The sequence below is a fragment of the Copadichromis virginalis genome, linkage group LG22 (genome assembly GCF_057382275.1).
Source record: "Copadichromis virginalis isolate Kocher_CV1m ecotype Utaka linkage group LG22, C_Virginalis_male_GT1.1, whole genome shotgun sequence".
In the NCBI taxonomy this organism is placed as follows: domain Eukaryota; kingdom Metazoa; phylum Chordata; class Actinopteri; order Cichliformes; family Cichlidae; genus Copadichromis; species Copadichromis virginalis.
The window spans coordinates 16,583,084-16,609,343 of NC_140638.1; the positions used below are offsets into that span (position 1 = coordinate 16,583,084).

Consider the following 26,260-nt stretch of genomic DNA (forward strand, 5'->3'; position numbering starts at 1 on the left):
AACAGTGTAATTTAAAGAAGTTAAAGCTATCATAGTGCTGCTTTAGATCAAAAATACACTCAATGGACACTTAAGTACACCTTGCTTGTACTGGGTTGTGTCATGTTTCGGCTGTGTGGCAGGCAGGAGAGGACCCAAACGCAAACTCACGGGGACAGAACTTGAACTCAAAAGCACAGCTTTAATTGCTGGAAAAATAGAACACAGGCAATACAAAACTAAACTGGGAAAGCTAATCATAAAGTATACCAGGAGACTCGGGGAGAATCACACACAGCATGAGGGAGACTACGACACTGACAAAGAGAAACACAGGGCTTAAATACACAGAGGGATAACGAGGGAATGAGACAGAAGGAGAGCACAGCTGAGAGTAATCAGGCTGGACGAGACAAGGGAAGCAAAACTAGAAATACTCACATGAGACATGGACCTTCAAAGTAAAACAGGAAACACACTGACTGAATTCTAAACATGCAAACTTAACAGCAACTGGGGAGACAGAACATAGGAACCTGAAACATGGTACAAAACATCACAGTGGACATAACATGGAACACAGGGAAGCCATATGACAAAGCCAAAGAACTAAACCTATGATAACCATAACAGACCTATGGAAACAAGAAACAGTACAACAAAGGACTCAAAACATAAACCATAATATAAAAACACAAGATCTCTTCAAAAGAAAATAGGAAACATAATGAGACGCAGACATGACAACCAGAACTTGACAACGTAAGACACAGACATGAAACACATGAAGAGCAGGGGAGACTTAACATGGGTTGGAAACACATGGGGGAACTAATAAGCAAATGAACATAGGAGACCTAATGAGCTTAAACATACTATAAAAGTCAAAATGAACTAAAACTCAAAACACTGGGTCATAAGACCCAGGATCGTGACAGGTTGGTCCCCCTTTTGCAATCAGTTACCTTAACTCTTTAATTCTTCTTCTATTGTGCAATTTTGGTGAGCCAGTATGTTTCCTGTTCTTTGTGGACAGGAAACTGAGGGACCCAATGCGGTCTTCTGTAGCTGTAGCCGGTCTCCTTCAGGGTTTTACGTTGTGCATTCAGATACGCTCTTCCGAATAAGTCGCTTGTAAGCAGTTGTCATTTGAGTTACTGTTGCTTTTTTCTTTCTTTTGTTTTTTTAATCGTCTCAAAACTCTGTCCAATCCTCTCTGGCGTCAATGATGCAATTTCACCTAGAGAACTGCCACTCACTGGATATTTTTTCTCTTTGGGAGATGGCTGTGGGAAAATCCTGGTAGATCAGCCTGTCTGGTACCAATAACCATCCTACAGTCAAAGTCAATAAAAAAAAAACCTTTGGGGGTGAGGGGAAGAAAACATCGCAGTCTCATTTAATCTTTATTACTATGAAAAAGGCCAAAAAAACAGTTTGCATTACACAAAATCAGGTTACTTCCCCCTGCTGCATTTTGTTATTCTGAAAGGCAGAGTCCATTTCAGGGGTCGAAAAGCTGCAAACATCTCATAGCAACAGACCAATTACACGTGACTACATGAATATAGAAAAGTCTACAAGAGCTGAAACACAAATTTTCCTGTCGTCATGGAGATGCTACTACCGGTAATTAAATCAGCTCATCAGTTAGAAAAACTGGGAAAAAACAGTCTTGACCAGTTAAAATAGTTATTATTTAATAAACCAAAACAAACTTTCATACATTTTTGACAAGCAAATGTATTGTTTAGACCGAGAATAAAATGAGTAGTTCACAAATCTGAAGCCAGGTCTATTTATTTACATGATCCCACACTACAAACAGTAAACAGAGTCAAAACTGCTCCTCTCCTCTTCTTCATCGGGCATCGAATACAACCACTGAAATCAGAGAGTCAAGGAAATCCACAGCAAACGTAGCAACCAATTCATAAAATATCAATCAAAATCAAAATATCTGAACACTCTTTAGCAAAAAGACTCACATCTGAAATAAACAAGTCAACTGGTCATTTTTAATGTTTTCACAAGTTGTCTTCATGCACACAAAGTCAAAAGGATACATCTCTTTGTTCTCTTCTTGTACATGATCCTGTAGCCACACTCTCTGCATCTGATCGGATCGCGGGCTTTGATTTCGTTCTCGGTGTGACATTCTGCAAGTGACGAGAGAAAACATGGTGTTATGTGGTCAAGTTCAGTTTGAGCAGAGCAGAGCAGCGGGCAACACCCCCTCACATAGTTTTTCTGCTGATGTTAATGACAGAGAAAGTTTGGACCTATGCAGCTACTGAGTCAGCAGAGTGTTGGTAACTTTTATTCACTTAGCGCACGCCTCTGAATTCAAAGAGGTGTGGCCCAACATTTAGTCCATAATGTGTAAGATGTATTCATTTCAGTTCATTCAGATTGTTACTGAGTTTTTACACCTTGCCAAAAAACTTATTAGAACTAAAATCAGGGTGGTTCTTTTTCCAGATGCAAGATGACCAACATTACGTAATCATGGTGAAATAATTATTATTGGTTCCAAAATAGTAACATTGTATCAGACTGTAAAGGAGGTTTAATATTTCCCACTGTAAACATCTAGTGAGCCTAATGTGTATGTTATGTCCTCCAGATGTCTCCACCACAGTGGATTAAGTAGTAAAGACACTATTCAAACACAAGAACATCATGTAACTCTCAGTTAGTACTTGTGTTTTGCACCTGGAAGCACAAATACCCACAAGGTAAAAAAAAGAAAAAGAAAATCATCATACATACATACAGAACAATACAATCAACTTATCCCAAGCTAACTATGATTAAAACAGAGATTAGAAAAGGAGTAGGGGTCATGAGGCTATAAAGGCACCTGAGATGTCATTTCAGTGAACGGAAATTCCACACATGCCAGGTATCACAGCTTTGAATGCACAGACCGGTTTACAATAGGCAAGTTTTGGGCTCCAAGTGTTAATTAGTACCAATACTGAACTCATATTTATAATTACAGACGGTAGTTATGCGAATTTTCATGTATTAGGTAAAACAGGACATGATATAGTGTGCTAGACGGTTTTCTCTAAAAACTAGTGTTGTAATACCTGGAAAAATACACTCTTAGCGATCTCTGAAGCATTAACTACGGATTAATCCTTAATTTATTAATGTCGGAGAGGCTAGTTATACACTCTAAATTGAGCTGTAATTTATTATTTGTCAACTTATTATGAGAGAATTGTTACTATGAAGGAACACATTATGAACAATATGTAAGGTCTATGCGGTGTAATGTAAGAAAAACATCCAGAGGAGAAGCAGCCGTGATGGCAGTGATGAAAGGTTTGCATTAGAGCAGGTAAAATCGTACTGTTTGCATTACCAGCGGTGGTATTACTAAAGTAAACGTTGTAACATACCTCCACATATGTAGATCATAGGCTGCTGCTTGGGCGGCTGTAGATCTTTCTGCGTATCCATTTCTGATTCTTAACAAAAAAAATAGAGACAGAGAGATAACTGTTAACAACATGCTACCAGAAACAGCATGGTACTGCCCGAAACAGACTAAAACAACCCAACCGGTATTTAGAGCAAACAACAAATATCTTTAAAGTATCTAAAAACGCTGCATAAACCTAACAGATACGGAGTACACAGGATGGAAAGATAATAACAAGGTTTCTCACCGTTTAAACACGTTAGCTGTTAGCTGTTTACCTCTCTTTTCATACTCCACAAGGCTCCTGCCTGCACATGCGTAGAACAGTCGTGCACCTCACAGCAAAGTCGCTTGTGATTGGTCGGACGATGTCTTTGAAAGAGACCAGAGAAAGCAATTGTATTTTTGTGAACAGCTCTATTATCAGTAACATTTTATTCACAAGTTTCAGTTGTTTAATTGATACAAATTATTCAATGTTTCTAAGGAGAGTATTTTAAGCCGTTTTGTTTGTACTCCGCTCCAGCAGGGGGCGCTGCGTTGAGGCCGTAACACCGTCATCTGACGATCCCTCAGCTGGCGCTGCTTTAGTTTTTGACAACAACGATTCAGTCGACAATGTTCTCGTCCTGACTGCTGGTCCCAAAAGTGCCACGAGTCCCTATTAGTGTGTTTTCTTTTTAGTTTTGAAGTCGTACATCATGGAGACGTCTGCGCCCAAAAGGTTTGTGTTAATTTGACTACGCTAAAAATGCTATTATTAACGAGCTAGCCGAACAGCTAACGCTCGGTGGATGTCGCCGAGCTAGCTGATGCTAAGCTAACTTATCGTTGCCAGTCTTCTCTCAAACTTTCAGTTCTGTTCACGAATGTACAGACCGTTCCTCACACAGAGGCGCTCTTTCCTGAGCCCTCAATTGAGTGTCTAATAGATTTGGCTAATGATGTGGTCGTTTTATGTTCCCAAGTCTCTGTAAGAGTGTTTTGTTCAGTGGTTAGATTTGCACTTGAAATATCATTCAATCGCATGAATGATCGCACTGAATCAGTCTCTAGCTTCCCGAGTGTCCTGCAAAAATTGAATTACTGTGTCTTTTTATGTCTAATATTGTTGCCTGTATTTGTAAACAGGCTTTAGTTATTAGGCTTTATGAAGGGGTTAGACATATATATATAGTAAAGACGTGATCTCTCTTTATGAGTCTGCGTTATTGTTATTGACTTTCTTGGACACGTAAAATGTCCTTGTAAAAGTTAAAGGTCCTCCATGTTTTGGCTTGCCTCTTTGCGTGATCTCTATTAAAAAAAAATACATTTTGAATGTCAGTAAAAAATTTTATCCAAATAAATAAAAGATATATAAAAGCCACTTTGCCAAATACTGATTGCAGCTTCTACTGCTTGCTCAGAGTGACTTGAAATCCTTTATAAGAGATATATGCTTGATAGATCACAGGCCATCATTTAGAACTGTTTAAATGTCGAACACGGTATTTTTTGGCACGATTCCTGAAGACAAACCAGTATTACACGTTACTGATTACTTAGTTGGTTTCTGTTCTGTGGTGGTTCATGAGTTCACAGGCTCAAAAAAAGACAATGCAAGTTAATTTTACTGAATAGCTTTTTAACCACAAGGCGACAGATCTGAAGTCTTTGTATGATTGCTGTACTATTTTTAAATTATGAGATCACACATGTTCAGATGTGCAGATGAGAAATATTTATTTATTCCATTCCATGAGCAACCCTTTTGTTACAACACTATAAAGGATGAATAATAACAATAATAATAATAATAATAAAGTAATATTATTAAACATTTAGGTTGACAGAGTTTGGTAGGAAAGATTTCCTATTTAAGCTATGTGTGTGTAGTTAACATAATCAGAGATACTAACTAGCAATAAAAACATTTTATCTTAAATAACATGATTATAATAGAATAGTAAAATTTTTTAAATGAATGATAACAAAATCAAAAGAAATTAGAACTGCTTTGGAAATCATTGACAAAAATAAAATTAAGTGTGCGTAATATAAAGACAATACAAATATAAAGTAAATAGTGCTTAAAAGTTTACTATAACATTCATAAATGTACAATGAAATTAAAGAATGAGTCTACAAAAATAAATATTTGAGCAAAATAAGTGATGATGATGATAATATTAATAATTATTATAATAAATATAATAATAGGTATTGAAATAGTTATAAAACACTATGTGAAATTCAGACTGAATAAGTTTTTTTTATTTTGGATTCAAGAAAAAACGGCAATGTTTTCAGCTCCTCTCACCTTCAGTAAAAAGCTTCTCTGAAAGACTTTGAGGACACCATACTTGAACGTTTCTGTTCTGCTTAGTGGAAATTAACAGGAACAGCAGGATGTGAGGGCCTTTCCAGCTTCATATAGTGCAAACTTTTCTAAGGGGTAGTATAGAAATACCCTTTTAAAGGAAAAACACACACAATCTGTTTGTTGTCTTAGTCAGAGCTCATGTAGGATCATTTTTAAATGACTGAATCATTGATTCATTGTGTTTGATTTATTCACTAGAGCCAGACTGAGGAACCTTATTGAAGCTTGCGTTGCTCAGGGGGAAACAACCTCCTTTAGTCTCGTATTGCACGTGATAATATTTTTGATCAAGTCAGAAAATAGTGAACAGTGCATGCTGGGTTGTGTTTTCACTTTCACAATAACTTTTTTTGTCGATCACTTTGAACTTAACTAATAATGACTTATTCCTGTTTGGCTGCGGTGCTGTTTTTTTTTTTTTTTTTTTTATCTGTGAAGAAGTATTACCTCATATTCTGGTGTTTGAAAGCACCGATACACAAGCCTAAAAATATCTTTAAATGACAGCAAACAGAAATAATAACAGGTTGCAGTCTCAGTGTGTTTGACATTTATGTCCAGACTAAAAATCACCCACAGCCGTTCATTTATTTACAGATGCTGAAACGATGCCGTGTCTCCTGTTTTGTAATGTTTAGATTTGCCTTTTCCACTTATCATTGCTTTCACTTTTATATTGCTGTCTTATTCCCTTTTTACAGTAAGCTGAAAAAGCTGAGTGAAGATAGTTTGACGAAACAGCCAGAGGAAGTGTTTGATGTTCTCGAGAAACTCGGTGAAGGGTAAGAAGTCTTAACTTCCATTTTTACAGCTGACCATTGCATAATAAATCGTTTTTTAAGCGCTGTCAATTGTAATAAAGTACTGCAGCCATACATGTGACTTTAAGCTTTGTGTGTGTTTTTAGTTCCTATGGCAGCGTGTTTAAAGCCATTCATAAGGAGTCCGGCCAGGTCGTGGCAATCAAGCAGGTGCCTGTGGAGTCAGATCTGCAGGAAATCATCAAAGAGATCTCCATCATGCAGCAGTGTGACAGGTGGGACAGCAGTATGTCTCATACCATACGCCCATTTTTGCCCTTGAAAGCAAGGTTTTTCCTCAATATAAAAAATGTGGCATCCAGTAAAGTGGTTTGAGAGAAAATCATTGTTTATTTGCAGACTCAGAATACATTTTTGCTTATCATCTGCCCTAAATAACAGGGAATTGCACAGTTGTTCTGTTTAATTAGATAAGAGCCTGTTAGTGTTAACTGTACGCAGACCAGTTGCACTTAGCCAGCCTTCTCTCAAAGGTCCATTCTGAGCCAGGAAAAGCCTCAAAAGACATTTTACAGAGATAATAAAGGAGGAAGTATGACATCATCATCATAGCCCATGTAGCTCTCTCGTGTCTGGATCCATGAGATTTTTTTTCTCACTTCTGCTCTATATCTTCTCCTTTGATAACCACTCCATGTTGCGTTTCCTCCCCAGCCCCTATGTGGTGAAATACTATGGCAGCTACTTCAAGAACACAGACCTGTGGATTGTGATGGAGTACTGCGGCGCTGGCTCTGTCTCTGACATCATCAGACTGCGCAACAAGACGGTGGGTGTCTACGCTGAGCCGCAGCGACGTGTGCAACTGCGCTAAAACTTTATTTAAAAGTGCCTTTGACCTGTTGTCAGTAACGACTACAATGGTGGCTTTAATTCACTAGTTTTTGTGTCAGGAAGAAAATATTTTTTGATAAAGTTTCAATTCAAAGTGCAGTATTTATTACGACTTAAAAGTGAAAAGATCTCCAGGTTGACCTTGTCTTTAACTGAACTCAGCGAACTAATGATTAAAAAAAGAAACTACAGACAAGTGCAGCAGTTAATGGTCTGTTTGTTCATGTTTGGTTTTTAATCTTCAATCTCTCAGCTGACAGAAGATGAAATTGCAACCATCCTTAAGTCGACGCTGAAGGGACTCGAGTATCTTCACTTCATGAGGAAGATCCATCGGGACATCAAAGCAGGAAACATCCTTCTTAACACAGAGGGACACGCCAAACTGGCAGACTTTGGAGTTGCTGGACAGCTGACGGTAAAATTGCAGCATATGTCAGTAGTGATAAGATGAAGTAATGTTTGCCAGCATGATACTGTTTGTAATTTGCTTCTGAGGAGTTCTCGCTTGGTCCTGTCATGCTCTAAAAGTCTGGGGGTAATATATATTCCCACTCTGTAGGACACCATGGCAAAGAGAAACACTGTGATCGGTACTCCATTCTGGATGGCACCCGAGGTAATTCAGGAGATCGGCTACAACTGTGTAGCTGACATCTGGTCCCTGGGCATCACATCCATAGAGATGGCAGAGGGTAAACCTCCTTATGCAGACATTCATCCAATGAGAGTGAGTGGAAACATTTGTTCTTGTTTTAAATGTGTTGTGAAAAACTTTTATCCTCTTTTTTAATCCACCCTAATCCTGTTATCGTGTTTCTGCAGGCAATCTTTATGATCCCGACCAACCCTCCTCCAACATTCAGGAAGCCGGAGCTCTGGTCAGACGAGTTTACAGACTTTGTCAAGAAGTGTTTAGTGAAGAACCCGGAGCAGAGAGCGACGGCCACACAGCTGCTACAGGTAAGAAGATGACCTCGCCACCACATACATGGATTACTACTATTATTATGTTATTTGAACAGGGAAGGACACTAAGTTGCTCTTAGTGTCCTTCCCTGTTCAAATAACTGATACAAGATGAAAGCAAACGTATAAAATAGAGAGCAAATAGTCTTCCCCAGATACCCTGGAGATTTGTAAATATGGAAAATTTAATGCCGCCTCAGGCACATAGAAACATCAGAGGGTGTAACACATGATGCTGGGTGGATATACTCGTATGGAAATACATTTGCATGTAAAATATAGTTCATATAACTTTTATCTTTTTGGTCTTGTGAATCTCCAGCATCCATTCATCAGCCAGGCCAAGCCAGTTACGATCCTGAGAGACCTGATAACTGAAGCCATGGAGATGAAAGCCAAGAGGCAGCAGGAGCAGCAGAGAGAGCTGGAAGAGGAGGATGACAACTCGGTGCGTGTGGTGATTTATTCACAGAAAGGTCTGGGGTGAAGAAACCTCAGATGTAATGCTGCATGTCTTAACTCTGTTCTTTATTCCATCCAGGAGGAAGAGACTGAGGTGGATTCTCACACTATGGTTAAGTCGGGCTCAGAGGGCGCCGGAACCATGCGCGCCACCAGCACTATGAGCGACGGGGCGCAGACAATGATTGAGCACGGCAGCACTATGCTTGAGTCAGACCTTGGCACTATGGTCATCAACAGTGACGATGAAGACGAGGAGGAAGACCAGGGATCGATGAGAAGTGAGCGGATATGATGTCTCCAAAATATTCTGTCCAGAAAGTTTATTTTGTTACCTTCGAGTTTAACCCATTTCCTCCTCCACAGGACATGCCACCCCCCAGCAGCCGATTCGTCCTTCCTTCATGGATTACTTCGACAAGCAGGACAACAAGGCGGCCCAGCAGCAGGAGAGCTACAACCACAACCAGGCACAGGAGCAGCAAGGCTACCATATCCAGTCCAAAAACGTCTTCCCTGACAACTGGAAGGTGCCTCAGGACGGAGACTTTGACTTTGTGAGTGTCATCCGTGACTCTGTTGTAGTGTTATTCATTGTGGAAATGTTTACAGCAGCAAAACAGAAGCAGCTCTGAGTGTTGTGACTCATTTTTTCCGTCTGTTGTTTGTCTGTGTTGCCTCTCAGTTGAAGAACCTGGACTTTGAGGAGCTGCAGTTACGCCTGACTGCCTTGGATCCCATGATGGAGCGGGAGATTGAGGAGCTCAGGCAGCGCTACACTGCCAAAAGGCAGCCCATCCTGGATGCAATGGATGCCAAGAAGAGACGACAACAGAACTTCTAAATGCCCCTTCTGACCCTGTCCTCCTCTAATCTGGATTTCCCTAAGCCACGGTAAACAACAAATTCTGTCCAGTGATTTCGGGGGAACCAAAACAATCTCATTGGATGCCCTCTGCTGTTCTGGCCGCCTGTTAGCTGACCTCTAAGTGAAGTAAGATGTTTCCTTTACTGGATGATGTCTGTTTGGTTCTGGGAATCCACACCCTTCCAAAAAAAGAAAAAGGAGAACCAAGCTGTGGCTGTAACACATCTGAGAGTCACACAAAGAATTTCCTCTTTAATCAGCAAAAAGCCTTTTCTTCAGCAGGAGCAGCGAGCGAGGTCAATGGCATTACCCCCACCCCCCACCTCCCCGAGACTTTTTACCTTCACTGTAAATAAAACATAGAGCCTAGTTTGGAAATACCTGCGACAAAAGCTGTGGAGGTTCATCCATGACCAAAGACAATCGAGGTGATGTTGATGATGAAGTTGCCTTAAAATATTTGAAACCTGATTTTTCAACATAAGCAATGTAGTAAAACGACCGAGTCTTTGGATGGTCACGTTTGTTTCCTCAGCTGGAGAAGAGTTGGACGAGAGACTATTGAAAGCTTAGAAAAATCCAGTGAATGTCAAAGAACAGATTGCGCATGTTTTCAGCTATTTTGTGGACCAGCTTCTCTTTAGTCTGCATTATCTTTTATTTAAATTAGGTGTTTTTCAGGTATGACGTTCTGGGTTTCCTTATACACCCAGTGCACAGTCTATAGTGGCAGATCTGAAGCATCTTTTAGTGCCTCGTAAACACACACGACACTCCCTCACTGCTCTTCATCCTCAACACCCTGAAACGTTAAACAAACGTAATTTCCAAATAGGGGGAAAAGGTGAAAGTCATTCCTAAACACTGCACAGCATTCTTTAAATGTTTACGTTTAGATAACTTTGATTTCTTTTGATTGTTCCACTTTGACTGATTGACTTGAGGCAGCATTAAGAGAGCTGAGTGACGAGGCCAGACCCTGAATTATTGCATAAATGGTTTAATTGCTGTTTTCCAATTTAGGAAAAACACATCAGGTTGAGAAAAAAAGACTCGAAAGACGTAACGGTTGTACTTAAAACCAGAGCCGCTACATCAGCCACACACGTGATTTCTACTTGTTCTTTTTATTTTTAGATGATAATTTTTCCTCCATTGGTTCAAGTTTTCTTTTTCTTTTTTTTCTTTTTTTTACCCTGCAGCTTTTTTCAGCTATCAGTGAGAGTGCTTTCTGTTTCCTGATATTTGAAGGGGAGAAAAAGACAAAAAATGTGCTTTGTGGGTTTTGGGACACAAGCTTTGGCTTCTTTTATGTAAACATGAAGGCTTTTTCCCCTGTATTTTTAATAAGTGAGGAATGTTTTCCTTTCTTATCATAAATGAAGTCAGCTGTAAAATTTCCCACACGCTGCATATGCTTGTTGGACCACTTTAATAACCAAATTCAAAGGAATTTAATCAAAAAATGAAAAGAAGGAAAGAATTTGTAGGTTTTTACTCCCAAAAATCATTAAGCTTGTTGAATGGTTACTACATTTTTTGTTTTTGTCTATGTATCTGGCTTCTGGCTCTAATTCAGCTCTTCTGCTAAAGTATGTGTTACTTTTTAAGCGCTAATAATGACCCTGTGAATGAATGAATTCATCCTGTCTTAATGTTAAAAACGTGCAGTGAATCTGCTGGTTGCTGTTACGTATGAATGTGTTTTGTAGGTGAAGCAGATGGAAACCCTTCATGAATTAAGCCTGCAGTTCACACAAGCATTCACTTTATTTATTAACCGCTCTGCTTTCTTTTCTTTTCGTGACACTGGTTTAAATATTGTGGCTGATTTGGCTGTTAATATTTTGGCCCTTGGTCATGTAAATGTGGTTGGACTATGCATGTTTATACTTAATTTTGCTCTGTAGTAGAATGCTGTTGTATAAGGAAAGAGTAATGTTTAAGAAGAAAATGTGGGCTTCCTTTAATTTTGCTTTAATTAAAAACTATTGAACACTGAAGAGTCCAATAGTTTGTTTTGGGGTTTTTTATGATTTTGTTTTGTTTCTTTAGAACTGGCTGTAATATGTACAGTTACCTAAAGCCACCTTTTGCTATATCATTATGATTTTTGTCTTCATTTACTTCACTTATTCGGTTTATGTAAAGATTGAAGGGTGTAGAGTGGAATGTAAGCATTTAATTTATTATGTTCTGTTTGTAATACTTTAATAAAGTTTCAAAAATGTTGAAAAAGTAATAAAAGTCACTTATAGTTAACCAGAGCTGGCTTTGGTCTAATCTTTAGATGTGGATGGATTAATACCAACATGACATGATTAGATACTCTGATTTCATTATGTAGACTTGTGTTACTTTTTTTGGAATTGAAAAAAAAAATACAACAAACACACACTATGAAAAGTGCATGAAAGTTTTTGTGTTGACTGTCACATCTGCTTTATTCTTAGCCTCTAGCACAGAGAGACAGGTACATTTACATTCCTGGATGCCAAAAAATATGAAAAAAATTCCCATGAAAAGCTGAATAGTATGTTTTGTGTTAACTAATGTGGAAAATAAAAATCGCTGTGATTTAGTGGTGAATTAAATCTGATTAATTGCATAAATCATGACCCACTGGCTCTCGTTATCGACCCTGTATTTACTTGGTTTCGGATCGATATCAAAACTTCGGGCAGTACCGCTGATCTTTGCCTTCATAAAGGCAGCTTTGACGCCCTTCACCGTAACTCTTCTGCCAAGGGCGCATTTCATTTTATATTTAACGCCTTTTTATAGCTATAAGCGCGCCTGCTGCTCCTCTATTCAGTGCGGTACGGTAGACTTTACGGAAACAGTGTTCCTTCTTTTTCTGCAGCTTTTCTTGCACAGTTGCATTAATCACAGCTCTTCGGAAAGGTTGGCAGCAAGTTGAAGAAATCTGGGAAGCATGTCTGCGCTCAACAGAAGGATCGTTAACACTGCGTCGGCCCCGGCTGCCATCGGCCCATACAGGTGAGACGTGGGAGCACAAGGACAGTCCGATGTTTGATCAGGGCCTGGTCTTACAGTTCAGTGAACTCACAGAGAGAACCAAAGTTAAAAGTTTCTCAGTGGGGCAAAGGGGCCCCAGCATAGCAGGAAACCGAGTAAGGTCGACAAGCAGCTGGCTTATAATGGCTTCAATTCGTCGCCAAATCATCTACACACCAAAAGCTCCTGTGAGGCAGGGAATATACAGGTAAGGTGTCCCGAAGAAAGTGCTGGGACTTGTTCTAAATCCATCATAACTCGATCGAAGTTCACGTGGTTTATCATTTATTTGGTGGATGTCACTCCTGTCAACCAGCAACAGGAAACTGAGGCTCTAGTTTACACAGGCTCACCAAACCGGACAGAAGATTGGAAAAATGTATCCTGGTCTTGATTTATGCTTTAACATTCGATCAAAATTCGGCAAAAGGGAAGGGGGAAAAGAGAAAAAAAAAAACTATGTCAATGTAAATGAGATATATACTTTGTTGCCTGATTTGAATAAAGAAAGAAAAAAAATTCGGCAAAAACAACATGAAAGTGTGGAAAGTGGAAGTGCCTTGTATCGGTGATTCAGCCTGGTGGTGCAATGGTGTGAGGAAATATTTTCTTGGAACTGTTGGCCTTTTGTTTCACTTTCTCCTGCTGAAACATCATCCTGAGAAAGAAACGTGTGTGTGTGTCGTCCTCAGCCAGGCGGTGATCGTGGACAGAACCATGTACATCTCCGGTCAGCTGGGGATGGACGTCGCCTCCGGGAAGCTGGTAGATGGAGGAGTGCAGGCTCAGGCCAAACAGGTGAAACTCACTTCTGCCAGTGTTTAGATCAGCTACAGCAGAAGTTGCATCCACAACAGATTCCTAAAATACGAACAAATCTTTCCCATCGTGTCCTTCAGGCACTCATCAATATTGGGGAGATCCTTAAAGCTGCCGGCTGCGACTACAGCAACGGTGAGAAACTGAGCTTCTCCTCGTATGTTTCACATGTTCTGAAATTTAAACACGAGCTTTCAGAGCACATAAACCCTTTCATTTCAGTGGTGAAGACTACTGTGTTACTCGCAGATATAAATGACTTCAACAACGTCAATGAGGTCTACAAGACATGTAAGCCAGCACTATATTGTTCCTTTCATTTTGACCACACTAGCAGGGAAAATGACAGTGTGACAAGTTTAGGAGTCACCTGACCGATGCGCTCACTTAGCTTTTTCTCTGCTGCTCGACAGCAGCCTTCTACTCACATCCTCCTCGCTGATCATAACAGTCAGGTGTAATGGAAGCTCCAGCACCCAGAGAGTTGTAAATAGACACCACAGTGCAGGCACACAACTGTAACCCAACCTTTCCCAGCAGGCAGTGCTGCACTAGGCATTTACTCCCATCTTTCTCCCTCGCACTGCCACCGAAACCACAGGCAGGTTACTTTCCCTGACCGTGGTGAAAGGAAGGAAGGAAGATGTTTCATTAAAACTCTGTTTTGATCCTTTAAACTCAGCCTTTACTGGTTTATAAAAATTGGTTTAAAACTTAAGTTAAGGCAAAAATGTGCCTTTCCAGGTTGTCTGTGTGTGTTACCATCCTCAGCCGCTGCTATACACCAGACAAAGGAACTTTCTACCCAGCAGCTGCAAAGCACCTGTGCTTGTTGTTTTATTGCTTATCTATAATACATGGGTAAATAATCTAACCACTCATAAATAAAGCCTTTCATATTATTAGAAGCTGAAATGAACCATTCAAATTGAGATTCATAGATGGGTTCACTGATGGAAGTGAATAACTTCACCGTGGTTCTGCAAATGCATGCAAATCTAATGAAAATGTTTTCCCTCCCCAGTTTTCAGCAGTAACTTTCCTGCCAGAGCTGCCTACCAAGTCGCTGCTCTCCCCAGAGTGAGTGTTAACCACAGCTTTACACACCTTTAGCATTGTATTACATTATGTCACACCCACTTTAAAGTCACTGCTACTGTGCACATATGGATGATGTCATGAATTTCATTTTTATGCTGATTGGAAACAGAAAGGTTGAAAAAGGAGGGATTTGCATTTTATTTTAAACCACAAATTAAACTATTAATCATGTTTTCCGGACTTAATTTGCTTACACTGTCACACAGCGGAGACTCTGCTGATATTTGGACAAATGAGTAAATGTAGTGTAAATGCTGCTTTTGGCCAAATTCAAGTTATTGCTGCTAAAGTTGGATCTACAAGCTACAGAATTATGGGGATCACTTGGTTTTTCATGGGACTGCAGAGATGTGTATAAAAGCTTTTTGCAGGGGTTTTTTGAATGACTGTGTGCGTGTGTTCATTTTTGGACACTATTATAATTTAATATTTCGCCTCTGCAGTCATTTCTTCAACCTGCGTCTCCTCCTTTTCTCCTCAGGGTGGGCTGGTGGAAATTGAGGCGATCGCTGTTCTCGGTCCTCTCTCCGACTCCTGACTACCCGGCTGCATTACTAACAAGCTGTAGCGCCACCAATTATTATCATTATAGATTCACTGTGGAAGCTTGATTGTATTTCCAGAGAACACCTGAAGAGCCACGAATTTCACCAAAGTCTTTTTCAGTCTTTCAAGATTTAAATTCAGAGCAACATTGAGTTGTTAACACTTCACAGCCTGCTCGTTAAACAGACAGTAGGGATCCAGTAGGACTGGACACAACATCAAGCCTCTTGGCTTCTGGTTTGATAACTTCACTCATTTAAAAAAAGAAAAATGCTGTAACACATCAGTGTGACATGTTTGCTTTCATCCTGCATCAAATTAAAACACAGAGAATATGTGTACTAGGTTTTTTTTAAGGTGATCTTTTTATTTTTCAACAGCTTATTACTAATTACGGATTTTGGGGAATACTAAAAATCATGACACATCAGGAAAAAAAATCTTATAAAGGACGTGAAGCGATGTCACTGATGTTGTCACTGCTGATGTGACGCTATACCTTGTTTATGGTAGTACCTGAACTGCCATAAAGTTATGTTAACGCTGTGCTTTAGATTACAGCCAGGAGTGTGGCAGAGGAGGAATTTTGCACTTTCATATAAAATCCACTTTTGGACTAAGTAGATCAGTTAATGGCTGGACTATGGAGGAGAAGTTTTTGCAGAAGTTCCTGTAATAACCTACCAGGAATCTGCACAGTTCAAGTCCTTTATTTAGGTGTGGGATATTCATTAATCGCCACCACTTTGGCGCTAAGGGGCCGCACCTGACCACGTCCCACTTCCCTGCTCAAGTATGTTACAGTGGCCTTGGCAAATTCACACTTTGTCAGGTTGAGTGTCAGCGCTTATTAATCTTGAAATCTGCATGACACACTGGCAGACAGAAAAGACCATTCGGTGAAAATATCAATTCTGGGGATCTGGAACATGGAAAGTAGAATATCTAAACAACATTATTGGTGTGTTTTGCCTCAGTGTTATTGATATTTATATGCTTCTATTTTAAAAACTGTAAACTCTCACTGTGGATGTAAGAGCCAAATTGTGGATATTTTGCATCCACTTTATTGTGTAATATTTTAATTGATTGTATTTGATGGCTTAGGCCCCAGGAAGACTAGCAACCACTGTTGTGGAAGCTAATGGAGTTCCTTATAAATAAGCAGACAGATAAACACTATTCTAATCTTATATTACATTCTTAGCAAATTTACAGCAAATGAAACAAAGCACAAAGTCACAGTTGTTTTTTTTATTTTATTTTTTTATTTTAATTTGTGGTTTGACGCTGTTTCTTAACGTAAAATGTCCTGTTGTAATTGGACATTTTGAGATAAGAAACAGCGCCAAGCCCCAACAACACTTCCCTCATGGTGCTTTATATTGTAAGGTGAAGACCCTACAATAATTCACAAAAACTAACCCCCTAGAGCAAGCACATTGGCGACAGTGGGAAGGAAAAACTCACTTTTAAAAGAGAGAAACCTCCGGCAGAACCAGGCTCTGAGATGGGGGTGGCCATCTGCCTCGGCCAGTTAGTGATGAGGGAAGGAAGTTGGGGTTTTAAAATGTAATTTAGGTTGCTGAATTAAAAGAATATTTGACGCCAGTTTAAGAGTTTTGTAACATAATCACGTGCACGTTTCAGGTCAATTTTAACGTGCACATGAGAAAACCCTCAAGATGACATTTTGGCTCCTCAGCTTGGCATGTTTTTTGAATATGCTGACGACCGCTTCGTCAACCACTGGGTTGCTTGACCTCATTAACAGTATTGGAGAAGGCCACTTTTCACGGAGATCATTGGATACTTTCAGGCCGAGTTGTTCAATGTTTTCCATGGACATTTTGTAGCTTTTGGACAAAATTTTGTTCCAGATCTTGTGGGAAAGCCTCTGTACAATAAACTCTGATGTTCCTGCATTCCATGTAGCTGCCTCATTTTCTCCCTTCATAGCGTGCATTACCAGATCTTTGGTGACATTTTTCACAGCCTCCTGGTACTCTTCCCTGTTTTTAGAGACACTAAGTACTCTTGTTGGTAATGCCAACAGGTGTTTGGTGAAGGTTGGGACAGTAATACTATCAAGCTGTTCCCTCAGATTGAAAATCAGATATTTTTCCTTGCAGTTGTGTCTTTTGCAAAGATCCTTGAGAATGGCCTTGTCTATGTTTTTCAGACATTTGGGGGATAGATCCAAATGTTTCAGCTCAATTTCAGGCCAAATTTTTTCAATCAGGCGATCGCTGATGCAGTCAGCAGTGAGGCGCTCTGTGAAGAGCTTGTATTTAGTGGAGACTTGTTCTATGGCCTGTGAAACCACCAACTCAATCACTTTGTTGACACACAACTTTTCCCCACTCAGACAATCAGATGAGGACGACTGTGGGGTTGCCGTCTCCTGTGTTTCAGTCTGAGACTCTACTAATTCTATTCTCTGCGTGTCCAGTTCTGTCTGCATTTCTGGTATGTTTGTCTCTGCCTGACTTTCTTTAATCTCGCTGGAGTCCTCACTCTGTGGCTGCAGAGCTTTCTTGTCCTCCTCCAGTTCTTTCTGTTCTTTCTCTGCATCCTGACATTTTGTGATGGCCTCTTTGACTTCTTCTTTTGTGTCATTCACCACTTTCTGTTCTTCCAGGAGTTTCTTAATTTGTTCCTCCAGGACTTTTTTCTCCTGCTCCAGATTCTCTCTCAGTGTTTGTTCTTTCCACAGAGCATTCCCCATAGTTTCTTTCAGATTTCTTTCATGTTTCTGGAGCTGCGTGAACTTGGCAGACAGAGTGTCCTTCTCCTGTTTCAGCATCAGGATTTCGTTGTCCCTCTGCTGAAGCTGCTCTTTCAGACGGTTCATCTCAAGGTCAAGGTTGCTGACCTTTTCCTGATCTGAACACGTCTGTTGCTCTTTTTCTTTGGTGGCGCTGCTCACCTGCGGTTTGCGCGACACTGATTCGTCAGTGACTCCTGCAGCTTGGTTCTCATACAGCTCCAGCTTGGTGCGCATGTTTGAAATTTGAGTCATCATCTGTTTGATTTGCTGTCTGGCTCTACTTTCACCCTCTTTTAAAAGTTTGTTTTCAGTCAGAGAGTTTTGCAAGGCTTTCCTAACCCGCATGAGGTTGTCGAGTGCACTCTTTGGCAGAGTGAAGACAAATTCTGGTTTTCCTTCCTGATTGCTCATTTTTGATATTTAACTTTGAAACAAATTTAGCGTGTTACACTAAATAAGATATTCAAATGTGAATTCGATATTCAGATGTGAATTCGATATTCAGATGTGAATTCGATATTCAGATGTCAATCAGGGTTTGAAGTTGGCTGTAGCAGAACAAAAGTTCGTCTGGTGAATCGCTCGTGACTGTAAGTAAGAAACGTGCTTGACCAGTGTGCTGTTTCACCCCTATTTATAGAATTTTGGTGACTGTGATGTCATGGCCTGATTCTCTTTGCTTTGATGTTTGAAAATAGGTCCCGCCCATTGAAAATAGGTCCCGCCCACAGGCTCTCAGAATTTGTCAGTTAAATTCATACATTAATTTGAAATGTGTTTTTGTTTATTTTTAAATTTTAATTCATCCCTCTTCTAAATTTAACCTAAGCCCATTTTCAGAGCGCTGCGTGTTCATCACAGCCATAAATATGTTAGAAATGAAGAGATTTCACTGTGTTCAAGTACCAGATTTAGTGCTAATTTTATTCAGTCATCCAGTGTTTGTTTAGCTTGTTCAAATGTTTCAGGTGCTGTAGAACATCTGATTAGTATTGTTCATTAATGCTTGTTTCCTATTCCTGTTCAAAGTAATACTCTGCGCACGCAGCCAGTGAGAAAACGTCTAACGCTAGACCCGCCCCCGGGAGTCAAGCTGCTTGCATCTAATGTCTCTCAGTTACATAGTAAACAAAGCTTGCAAGGAATCACGAATCCAGCATCATTACTAAACATCTAACAGGTGCCAAAAAAAAGAGCAACATTGAGTTGTTAACACTTCACAGCCTGCTCGTTAAACAGACAGTAGGGATCCAGTAGGACTGGACACAACATCAAGCCTCTTGGCTTCTGGTTTGATAACTTCACTCATTTAAAAAAAGAAAAATGCTGTAACACATCAGTGTGACATGTTTGCTTTCATCCTGCATCAAATTAAAACACAGAGAATATGTGTACTAGGTTTTTTTTAAGGTGATCTTTTTATTTTTCAACAGCTTATTACTAATTACGGATTTTGGGGAATACTAAAAATCATGACACATCAGGAAAAAAAAATCTTATAAAGGACGTGAAGCGGTGTCACTGATGTTGTCACTGCTGATGTGACGCTATACCTTGTTTATGGTAGTACCTGAACTGCCATAAAGTTATGTTAACGCTGTGCTTTAGATTACAGCCAGGAGTGTGGCAGAGGAGGAATTTTGCACTTTCATATAAAATCCACTTTTGGACTAAGTAGATCAGTTAATGGCTGGACTATGGAGGAGAAGTTTTTGCAGAAGTTCCTGTAATAACCTACCAGGAATCTGCACAGTTCAAGTCCTTTATTTAGGTGTGGGATATTCATTAATCGCCACCACTTTGGCGCTAAGGGGCCGCACCTGACCACGTCCCACTTCCCTGCTCAAGTATGTTACAGTGGCCTTGGCAAATTCACACTTTGTCAGGTTGAGTGTCAGAGCTTATTAATCTTGAAATCTGCATGACACACTGGCAGACAGAAAAGACCATTCGGTGAAAATATCAATTCTGGGGATCTGGAACATGGAAAGTAGAATATCTAAACAACATTATTGGTGTGTTTTGCCTCAGTGTTATTGATATTTATATGCTTCTATTTTAAAAACTGTAAACTCTCACTGTGGATGTAAGAGCCAAATTGTGGATATTTTGCATCCACTTTATTGTGTAATATTTTAATTGATTGTATTTGATGGTTTAGTCCCGAGGAAGACTAGCAACCACTGTTGTGGAAGCTAATGGAGTTCCTTATAAATAAGCAGACAAATAAACACTATTCTAATCTTATATTACATTTTTTTAATAGACGGTAAGCATTATACATATTTTATTTGGATTTCATACATGAATTTATCTTTTGGCTTCCTGTTTTTTTGCTAGTGCTAGGCTACTGGACGACACCATTAGCTAACCGGTGTTCTCTATACAGAGAATTGAATGCCAGTGTACAGCCCCTATCAAACGTTTAAGATCACTTGGCAAACCAATATATATTTAACATGGTTTTATCTTAACAAGATTCCAAGTAGAGCTTCAACATGCAACAAGAAGCAATGGGATTGAGATAAAGCTTTTTTTGAGCATACAATTTATTGAAAACAACGCTTAAACTGAAACAGACTATATTATGAAAGAACAGGTAACTATGGCTTCTCTTAAAAACGTGGTCAAGCAAAATTCCAGTAGCTCCCCTGATCATTTTACCAACACAAAGAAGGAGAAAATGATCTAAATATCTTAGCCCAGCACAAATTTAGCTCTTTTTTAAAATTACTGTTAATCTCCACAGACAATTTCAGTCAGTTTCCACACCTATGTGCCAGTTAATTATGTTTACAGTTGATATTTTTATTCACTGATACATCACACAACCATTAGGCTAGGTTATTTAGATCATTTTCTCTTTATGTTTTTTGTACTTCAATGGTCAATATATTCACAACATGAACCTAAAATTTCTGTAAATATGCCAAAGTTATGATACATTAAAAGTCTGCTGGTTTGGCTTTATGTGGAGTGTCACACTTCACAACATTTCTCTTTTCTTGTTCTAACTCTGCCTCTCGTTCTCCCTCAGTTCTAAAAGCCATCGGCTCGGCCTTGGCTATCGCCTTCACTGTGATGACCTACCATCGCCCGCTGGGCTCCTTCCTGCCTGACAAAGAAAACCAGAACATAACCTCATCAGTCATCTACTTTTTGAGAACCTTGTTCTCATCTCTTTTCGCCTCACTGCCCTCGCTCTTTTCGCCTCCGTGCTGCCCTGCTTCACCTTCATCCACTTCATCTGCTCTTGGCTGGTTTGATTCTTCTTCGCTTGGCGATCCAAGACGAACTTCATGGAAAGTCCTTGTGGAGAATGGCTTTATTGAGCCACTGTTGGCCTCGTTTGGTATTTTGACTGGTTTAATGTGGCCGAGACAGGACTGCGCTCTATCATGGGTATACACTGACTGATATTTGCTCCTCAATACTGTGTGGTGCTGGAAGACTAGCACACATCCTCATGATTTTGTGATACAGTACAGAATACGTTCAGCTTGTCAAATTTACATAAATCTTTGATTGTTACCAGTGTGACTCTGAAGTGCTGTACTGTATGTTTGTAAGTTTTCTCCCCAGCAAACACAACAACCCAAAAGGCAGAGGAAGATGGTAACCATAGCACAAAAAGTTGGACTTCTGGACATACTAAAAGAAGGTAGAAGTTACCGTATTTTTCGGACCATTATAAGGCACACTAAGTGAAAGAAAACAGTCAGACAAATCAAACTTTACTCAATTCATTCTTCTTGCTTCCTCTACTTCCGTAAGCTACCATTGATGTTGAATTATCTCGCAGCTGTTCTATTCCCATGTTCTGGACCTGAAAACAGGGTTTGATCTTTGTTTTCATTCTATAATACTGCACCTATTTTTCTAGGAAGGTTTGAACTTTGAGGGTGTTTAAACAAGATACAAACGTGTGAAAATTGTCTGGCTGCTCCTGTCTTCTAAGACTTTAAGTTAGAAAGAAATACAAACTTTTCTGTTAATGTTCTGTAAAGGCAAAAAGACATTTATGCAATAATCATGATTTTTCTTTCACATCTGTTTTAAACCATGGACTTAAAGCCCCGACTGTGTCTGTATTAGTGTTTGAATGTATAAAAAGAATGAACAGGTGAAAGAGATCGGCTGCAGGCTCAGGAGAAGGAAAATAAACACCAGAAACAGAAAGAAGGCAAAACCAGATGTAACCGAGGACAAGGGATGAGTAAACGGGGCAAAGAAATAATTGATCATTTATTTATTACATAAGTTAAACATACAAATTCCCAGTCGTTTCCAGACAGGACTTACAACACATCCTGCTGATATCCCAGCTGCACATGAGACTTACCACACAAACTGTGCGAAATAACACTACAACCCGTCACACCCCGCTTAGTGACACTGCAATCGTGGCACACACTGCAAACAATTCGGGTCTCAGCGCAGCTGGGCATCAGTGCTATGTATGGCCTGTGATCTGAGAGATAAAGGGAAGTGGCACAAACAATTAAAATAAAAAAACAAAAGAGAGGTTAGTCCGCCCTTACAAAACTTACTCTCAATCAATAACCGCCTCTACGGCTGGACGGACTAACCAAAACAAAATTACAAATCAATCAAAAGAACAAAAAAAGGACAGCAGAGACAGCACAGCTGAAAAACAAACAACATTATCAATTAAAATATTACCCAATAAAATAGCAATTTTATAAAACCATTCAAAATCATGAAACTAAAACAAACACTCAATATACCTACAATATTGATCAGTTTCCCTGCGCGCAGTCGATCTAGGGCTTGATCAATTCTTCTATTAAAATTCGTGGTCACACTAAAAAAGTCCAATGACACATTAAAAAATAGGCACATGCAATAGCAAAAGATCCAAACAAAAAATGGCAAAAGTCTCTTACCGACAGTATACCCACTCGCACCTGAGTGAATTAATTGCCTCTGGTTTTTTCCACAGAAGAGCGCTCACTTCACCCCACACACCCACTACCTTTTCACAGCTCTTCAGCCAATCACCTGGCAGAGAGCAACAAACTGCCAGGTGACACTTGTTACACAGAGATAGGATACTGTAAAAGAGTGAGACAGGAAATAGTGGATATCGTTTGATTATATTCTAAAATTCATCGGTGAACGTTCCGACTGTGTGCTTCTCTGCAGATGTCAAGATCTACAGGAGTCTCTCTTGAGCTCAGCCAGCGGCTACAGCAACTACATAGGGATCCTCAACTGGTGTGTTGTCATGCTGGTGAGTTAAACCTCAGTACATGTCCACGCAGAAATGAAAATGTACACCAGCGTGGCTTCCAAAACTGCATAAGATTTAGAAAGTAAGACCCTCATTCAGCTAAATCTTACAGGTCTGGACAGTCCTTGTTAGTCTTTCCTTCTGCCTCAATACTCACTGTACTGCCATCTAGTGGTGGCATACTAACATGTACAACTCCTTGTGTTTGTAAGCTGGAGCTATTTCAATTGATCATGGATCAAAGTTGGATCTGTAGTTATATCACTGTGGATTCATTTTAATACACCATAATGAACAAATTAAAATTAAATGATACTTGAAATTTAAATTGTTGTCCTTATTCCTCTGCCTGTGTTTTTTGAGGTGCAATTGTGGCACAGTCCAACGGGTCAGCAGTTAACACCAATGTCTCCTATATGCCCCGTATAGCCGTTGCCATTCTGCTTCATTACCACATGCTGAAACCTTTGAGCCTCAAAATGCTGCCTGCAATAAATATATTTAGATTTGACTTATAGTTTGTTTTTTGTAGTTGAATATTGTGTATCTGTCATTCTCTAAGATTCTTTAGTGAAAATCTGAAATTGTGATATGCCGAGTTAGAACATTTTACTTCTTTGAGTATATTGTGAAAAATATACTCAGCAAAAAAAATTGACCTAAGTCTGTGTCTTCCAGTGGAGGATCCCAAGTGTTCAGAACTCAATGAAACTGTTCCAGGTGTGTAAACACAGAGACACTAACTGCATCACTCACAGTGGCTCCAGGAATAAAGCAAGAGTCAAGAAATATTTGCCTGAAACTGGAGCGGCCTTCAAACATATTTAGATTTGGCTTATAAAGAAAAGGTATCCTTTTATTTGTTACTTCTTAAAGGAAATTGATCTTTCTAGGATGGTGGAGCAGCTGCTGAAAGCTGTGAGTATCAAGACTGCACATCAGAGACTTTTTCATTTATACGTCAGACTTGTTCTAAATTAAATACTTGACTTAATCCCTTGATTCTGGTGTTGTTGCCTGTTGTTTTTTGTATTGTTTTAACATTTTTGAAGTGAGATTTATACTGTCTCAAGAGTTACATTTGTTAAGCAACAGTAGTTCAACCTTACCAACCTAGACACCTTTTCCTCTCTCCTTTTCTAATCCTCCCCCTGGCTGCCTCCTCCCAGGTTTCTATCCATCTAATATATTCTTCTGTTGGTTTTGACATTCCTCTCTGAACTTTGTGGCAGAGCTGCTGCAGTTTGGAGACCGGGAGTTCTACAGGGACTGGCGGTGAGTCGTCAAGCATACATTTTCTGTGTGACTCCCGAGTTAATGTGATGGCGTGAATTGATGTACGTCCTGAGATTTGATTTTCACCCAGGTGTCATCCACATACCTGAACCAATGACTTGGTGGTGTTTCCATGGTAGGAAAACAAAGCCCTCTTTTCCACCTTTTCCATGTACAAATTGGCCACAATGAGTGAAACTGGGGAACCCATGGCACACCCATGTTTCTGCCTGTGGAACTGACCCATTGTTCCAAAAGCAAACACACTTGGTCGATGCTGAGAGTGTTCCTGTTGTTGAGGTTGGAATCATCCTGTAATCTCTTACGAACTACCTCCAACGCCTCCATGACTGGGATGCAAGTGAAGAGAGATGTAACATTGTACAAGACCATTGTTTCATCTGCCTCCATAATGACATCTCTCACCTTCTCAACAAAATCCAAGGTGTTCTGGATGTGGTGTTCAGAGCTGCCTATCAACGGGTTGAGGATCCAAGCCAGAAAAATAGAGATGTTATAGGAATTTATGAATGAACATGTGTAGTAGATTTGTGGTCTGCTTTCTTATGACAGCTGGCCTTGCATACAGGTCTCACACACATGGCAGGATTTCCCTTTATTTCATGCTGTCACGTGGTAGTTAAAAAAGCCTCTTTATTAATTTGGAGTCTTAATGAAGCCTTAAAAAACTGCGCTGCATGCACTTCTTCATGAAAGTAGCCACAAGGGGGCAGCTTTGAGCCAAGATGGTCAGAGCTTTCCTCAAATCAGTGGCCAGTTATTCTATTTAAATTATATAAGAGCTCATTGTGGTCCATTTTCAGGTCAGTGTGAGACTTTCTGCTGAATTACAGAGTGCTGAGTGTTTTAGATAGATCGGTGGGTTGTTCTGCGTCCTGGTGCGTTACTATGGTAATGAGGCTATGATTAAGGAGGCTGCTCTTAAAAGTGAGGAAGTGAATTCCCTCCTCTGTGTGTGTGTGGCCTGCTTAAGGACCTTTGAGGAAGTCAGTTAATGTCTCCCAGAGTTTGTGGAATGAGGAAGTAAAACAGATGATGAATGATTCTTTCAGAGGACTTTTAAATGATCAGAGGAATAAACTGAAACTCACCTCAAATTGTTTTTATTTGTGGACATGTTTACACATTCCTATTTATGAAGCCCGGCGTGTGTTACAGGAATACTAATATGCTGTTACTGTCCCTAATACATATAATAAAATTATCTGGAGCCTATCAGTGATCTAATGGAGGAAAAAAACAATATCCTGTGGCCACTTTGCACTAAAAAGGCCCAAAGCAAGCCAAGAAAATTCCCCCCAAACCGAACTGAAGAAGCTTCTTGGATGAGAGGTGAAACGTCTTCAAGCAACTTAAAGAAGTCCAGACGCTTTTCTTTGCAAGCTCCTTTGACTACGATGACCCGGATGACTGAGAACCTTCACAGACATTTCCCCCCAAACCATTACACCAACACTAGCAGCAGAAGCCTTAATCATATAAGGCAGGATGTTCGTGAGCTGGTGCAAGTCCTAGCTTTAGTTTCCTGTTTTTGACTGACTGACACCCAGAGTGTGGTCTTCTGCTGCTGTAGCCCAGGTTCAGAGATCCTCTTCAGCATACCTTGGTGGAAAAGCAGTTTGTGAAAGCTCAGTGTGAACTTCAGCAGGTCGTCTCGATCGTGTCTACATCCCTAAGTTCAGTTGCTGATGGGCTGATTTTGATATTTGCATTAACAAGCGGTTG

The 26,260-nt window shown here is 39.9% G+C and overlaps 3 protein-coding genes across 7 annotated transcripts in view; 2 read left to right on the plus strand and 1 right to left on the minus strand.

The window, feature by feature from the left end:
- Window positions 1–1,372: 1,372 nt before the first annotated feature.
- polr2k (RNA polymerase II, I and III subunit K) lies at window positions 1,373–3,743 on the minus strand. Its single transcript, XM_085445466.1, has 4 exons — window positions 3,660–3,743; window positions 3,390–3,458; window positions 2,046–2,138; window positions 1,373–1,863 (listed from the first exon to the last, which is right to left on the minus strand). The coding sequence occupies exons 2-4, from the start codon at window positions 3,448–3,450 to the stop codon at window positions 1,841–1,843; spliced, it is 177 nt and encodes a 58-aa protein (XP_085301592.1). The 5' UTR covers window positions 3,451–3,458; window positions 3,660–3,743; the 3' UTR covers window positions 1,373–1,840.
- A 69-nt stretch (window positions 3,744–3,812) lies between these two features.
- Window positions 3,813–11,998, plus strand: stk3 (serine/threonine kinase 3 (STE20 homolog, yeast)). Its single transcript, XM_085445455.1, has 11 exons — window positions 3,813–4,136; window positions 6,479–6,559; window positions 6,685–6,813; window positions 7,253–7,367; window positions 7,686–7,850; window positions 7,995–8,162; window positions 8,258–8,395; window positions 8,724–8,849; window positions 8,943–9,144; window positions 9,230–9,420; window positions 9,549–11,998. The coding sequence occupies exons 1-11, from the start codon at window positions 4,114–4,116 to the stop codon at window positions 9,705–9,707; spliced, it is 1,497 nt and encodes a 498-aa protein (XP_085301581.1). The 5' UTR covers window positions 3,813–4,113; the 3' UTR covers window positions 9,708–11,998.
- Window positions 11,999–12,536: 538 nt separating this feature from the next.
- The window catches only part of rida (reactive intermediate imine deaminase A), a 39,078-nt gene continuing 25,354 nt past the window's right edge, over window positions 12,537–26,260 (plus strand). For 2 of the 5 annotated variants that reach the window (XM_085445456.1, XM_085445459.1), the window contains exons 1-4: window positions 12,805–12,957; window positions 13,442–13,547; window positions 13,649–13,703; window positions 13,791–13,859. In XM_085445456.1, the coding sequence (XP_085301582.1) occupies window positions 12,893–12,957; window positions 13,442–13,547; window positions 13,649–13,703; window positions 13,791–13,859 (295 nt within the window). In that variant the 5' untranslated portion in view covers window positions 12,805–12,892. Of the gene's footprint in view, window positions 12,732–12,804; window positions 12,958–13,441; window positions 13,548–13,648; window positions 13,704–13,790; window positions 13,860–14,592; window positions 14,649–15,150; window positions 15,557–26,260 lie in introns of those variants that run through there. The other 3 variants (XM_085445461.1, XM_085445458.1, XM_085445460.1) reach the window with 3 other exon arrangements.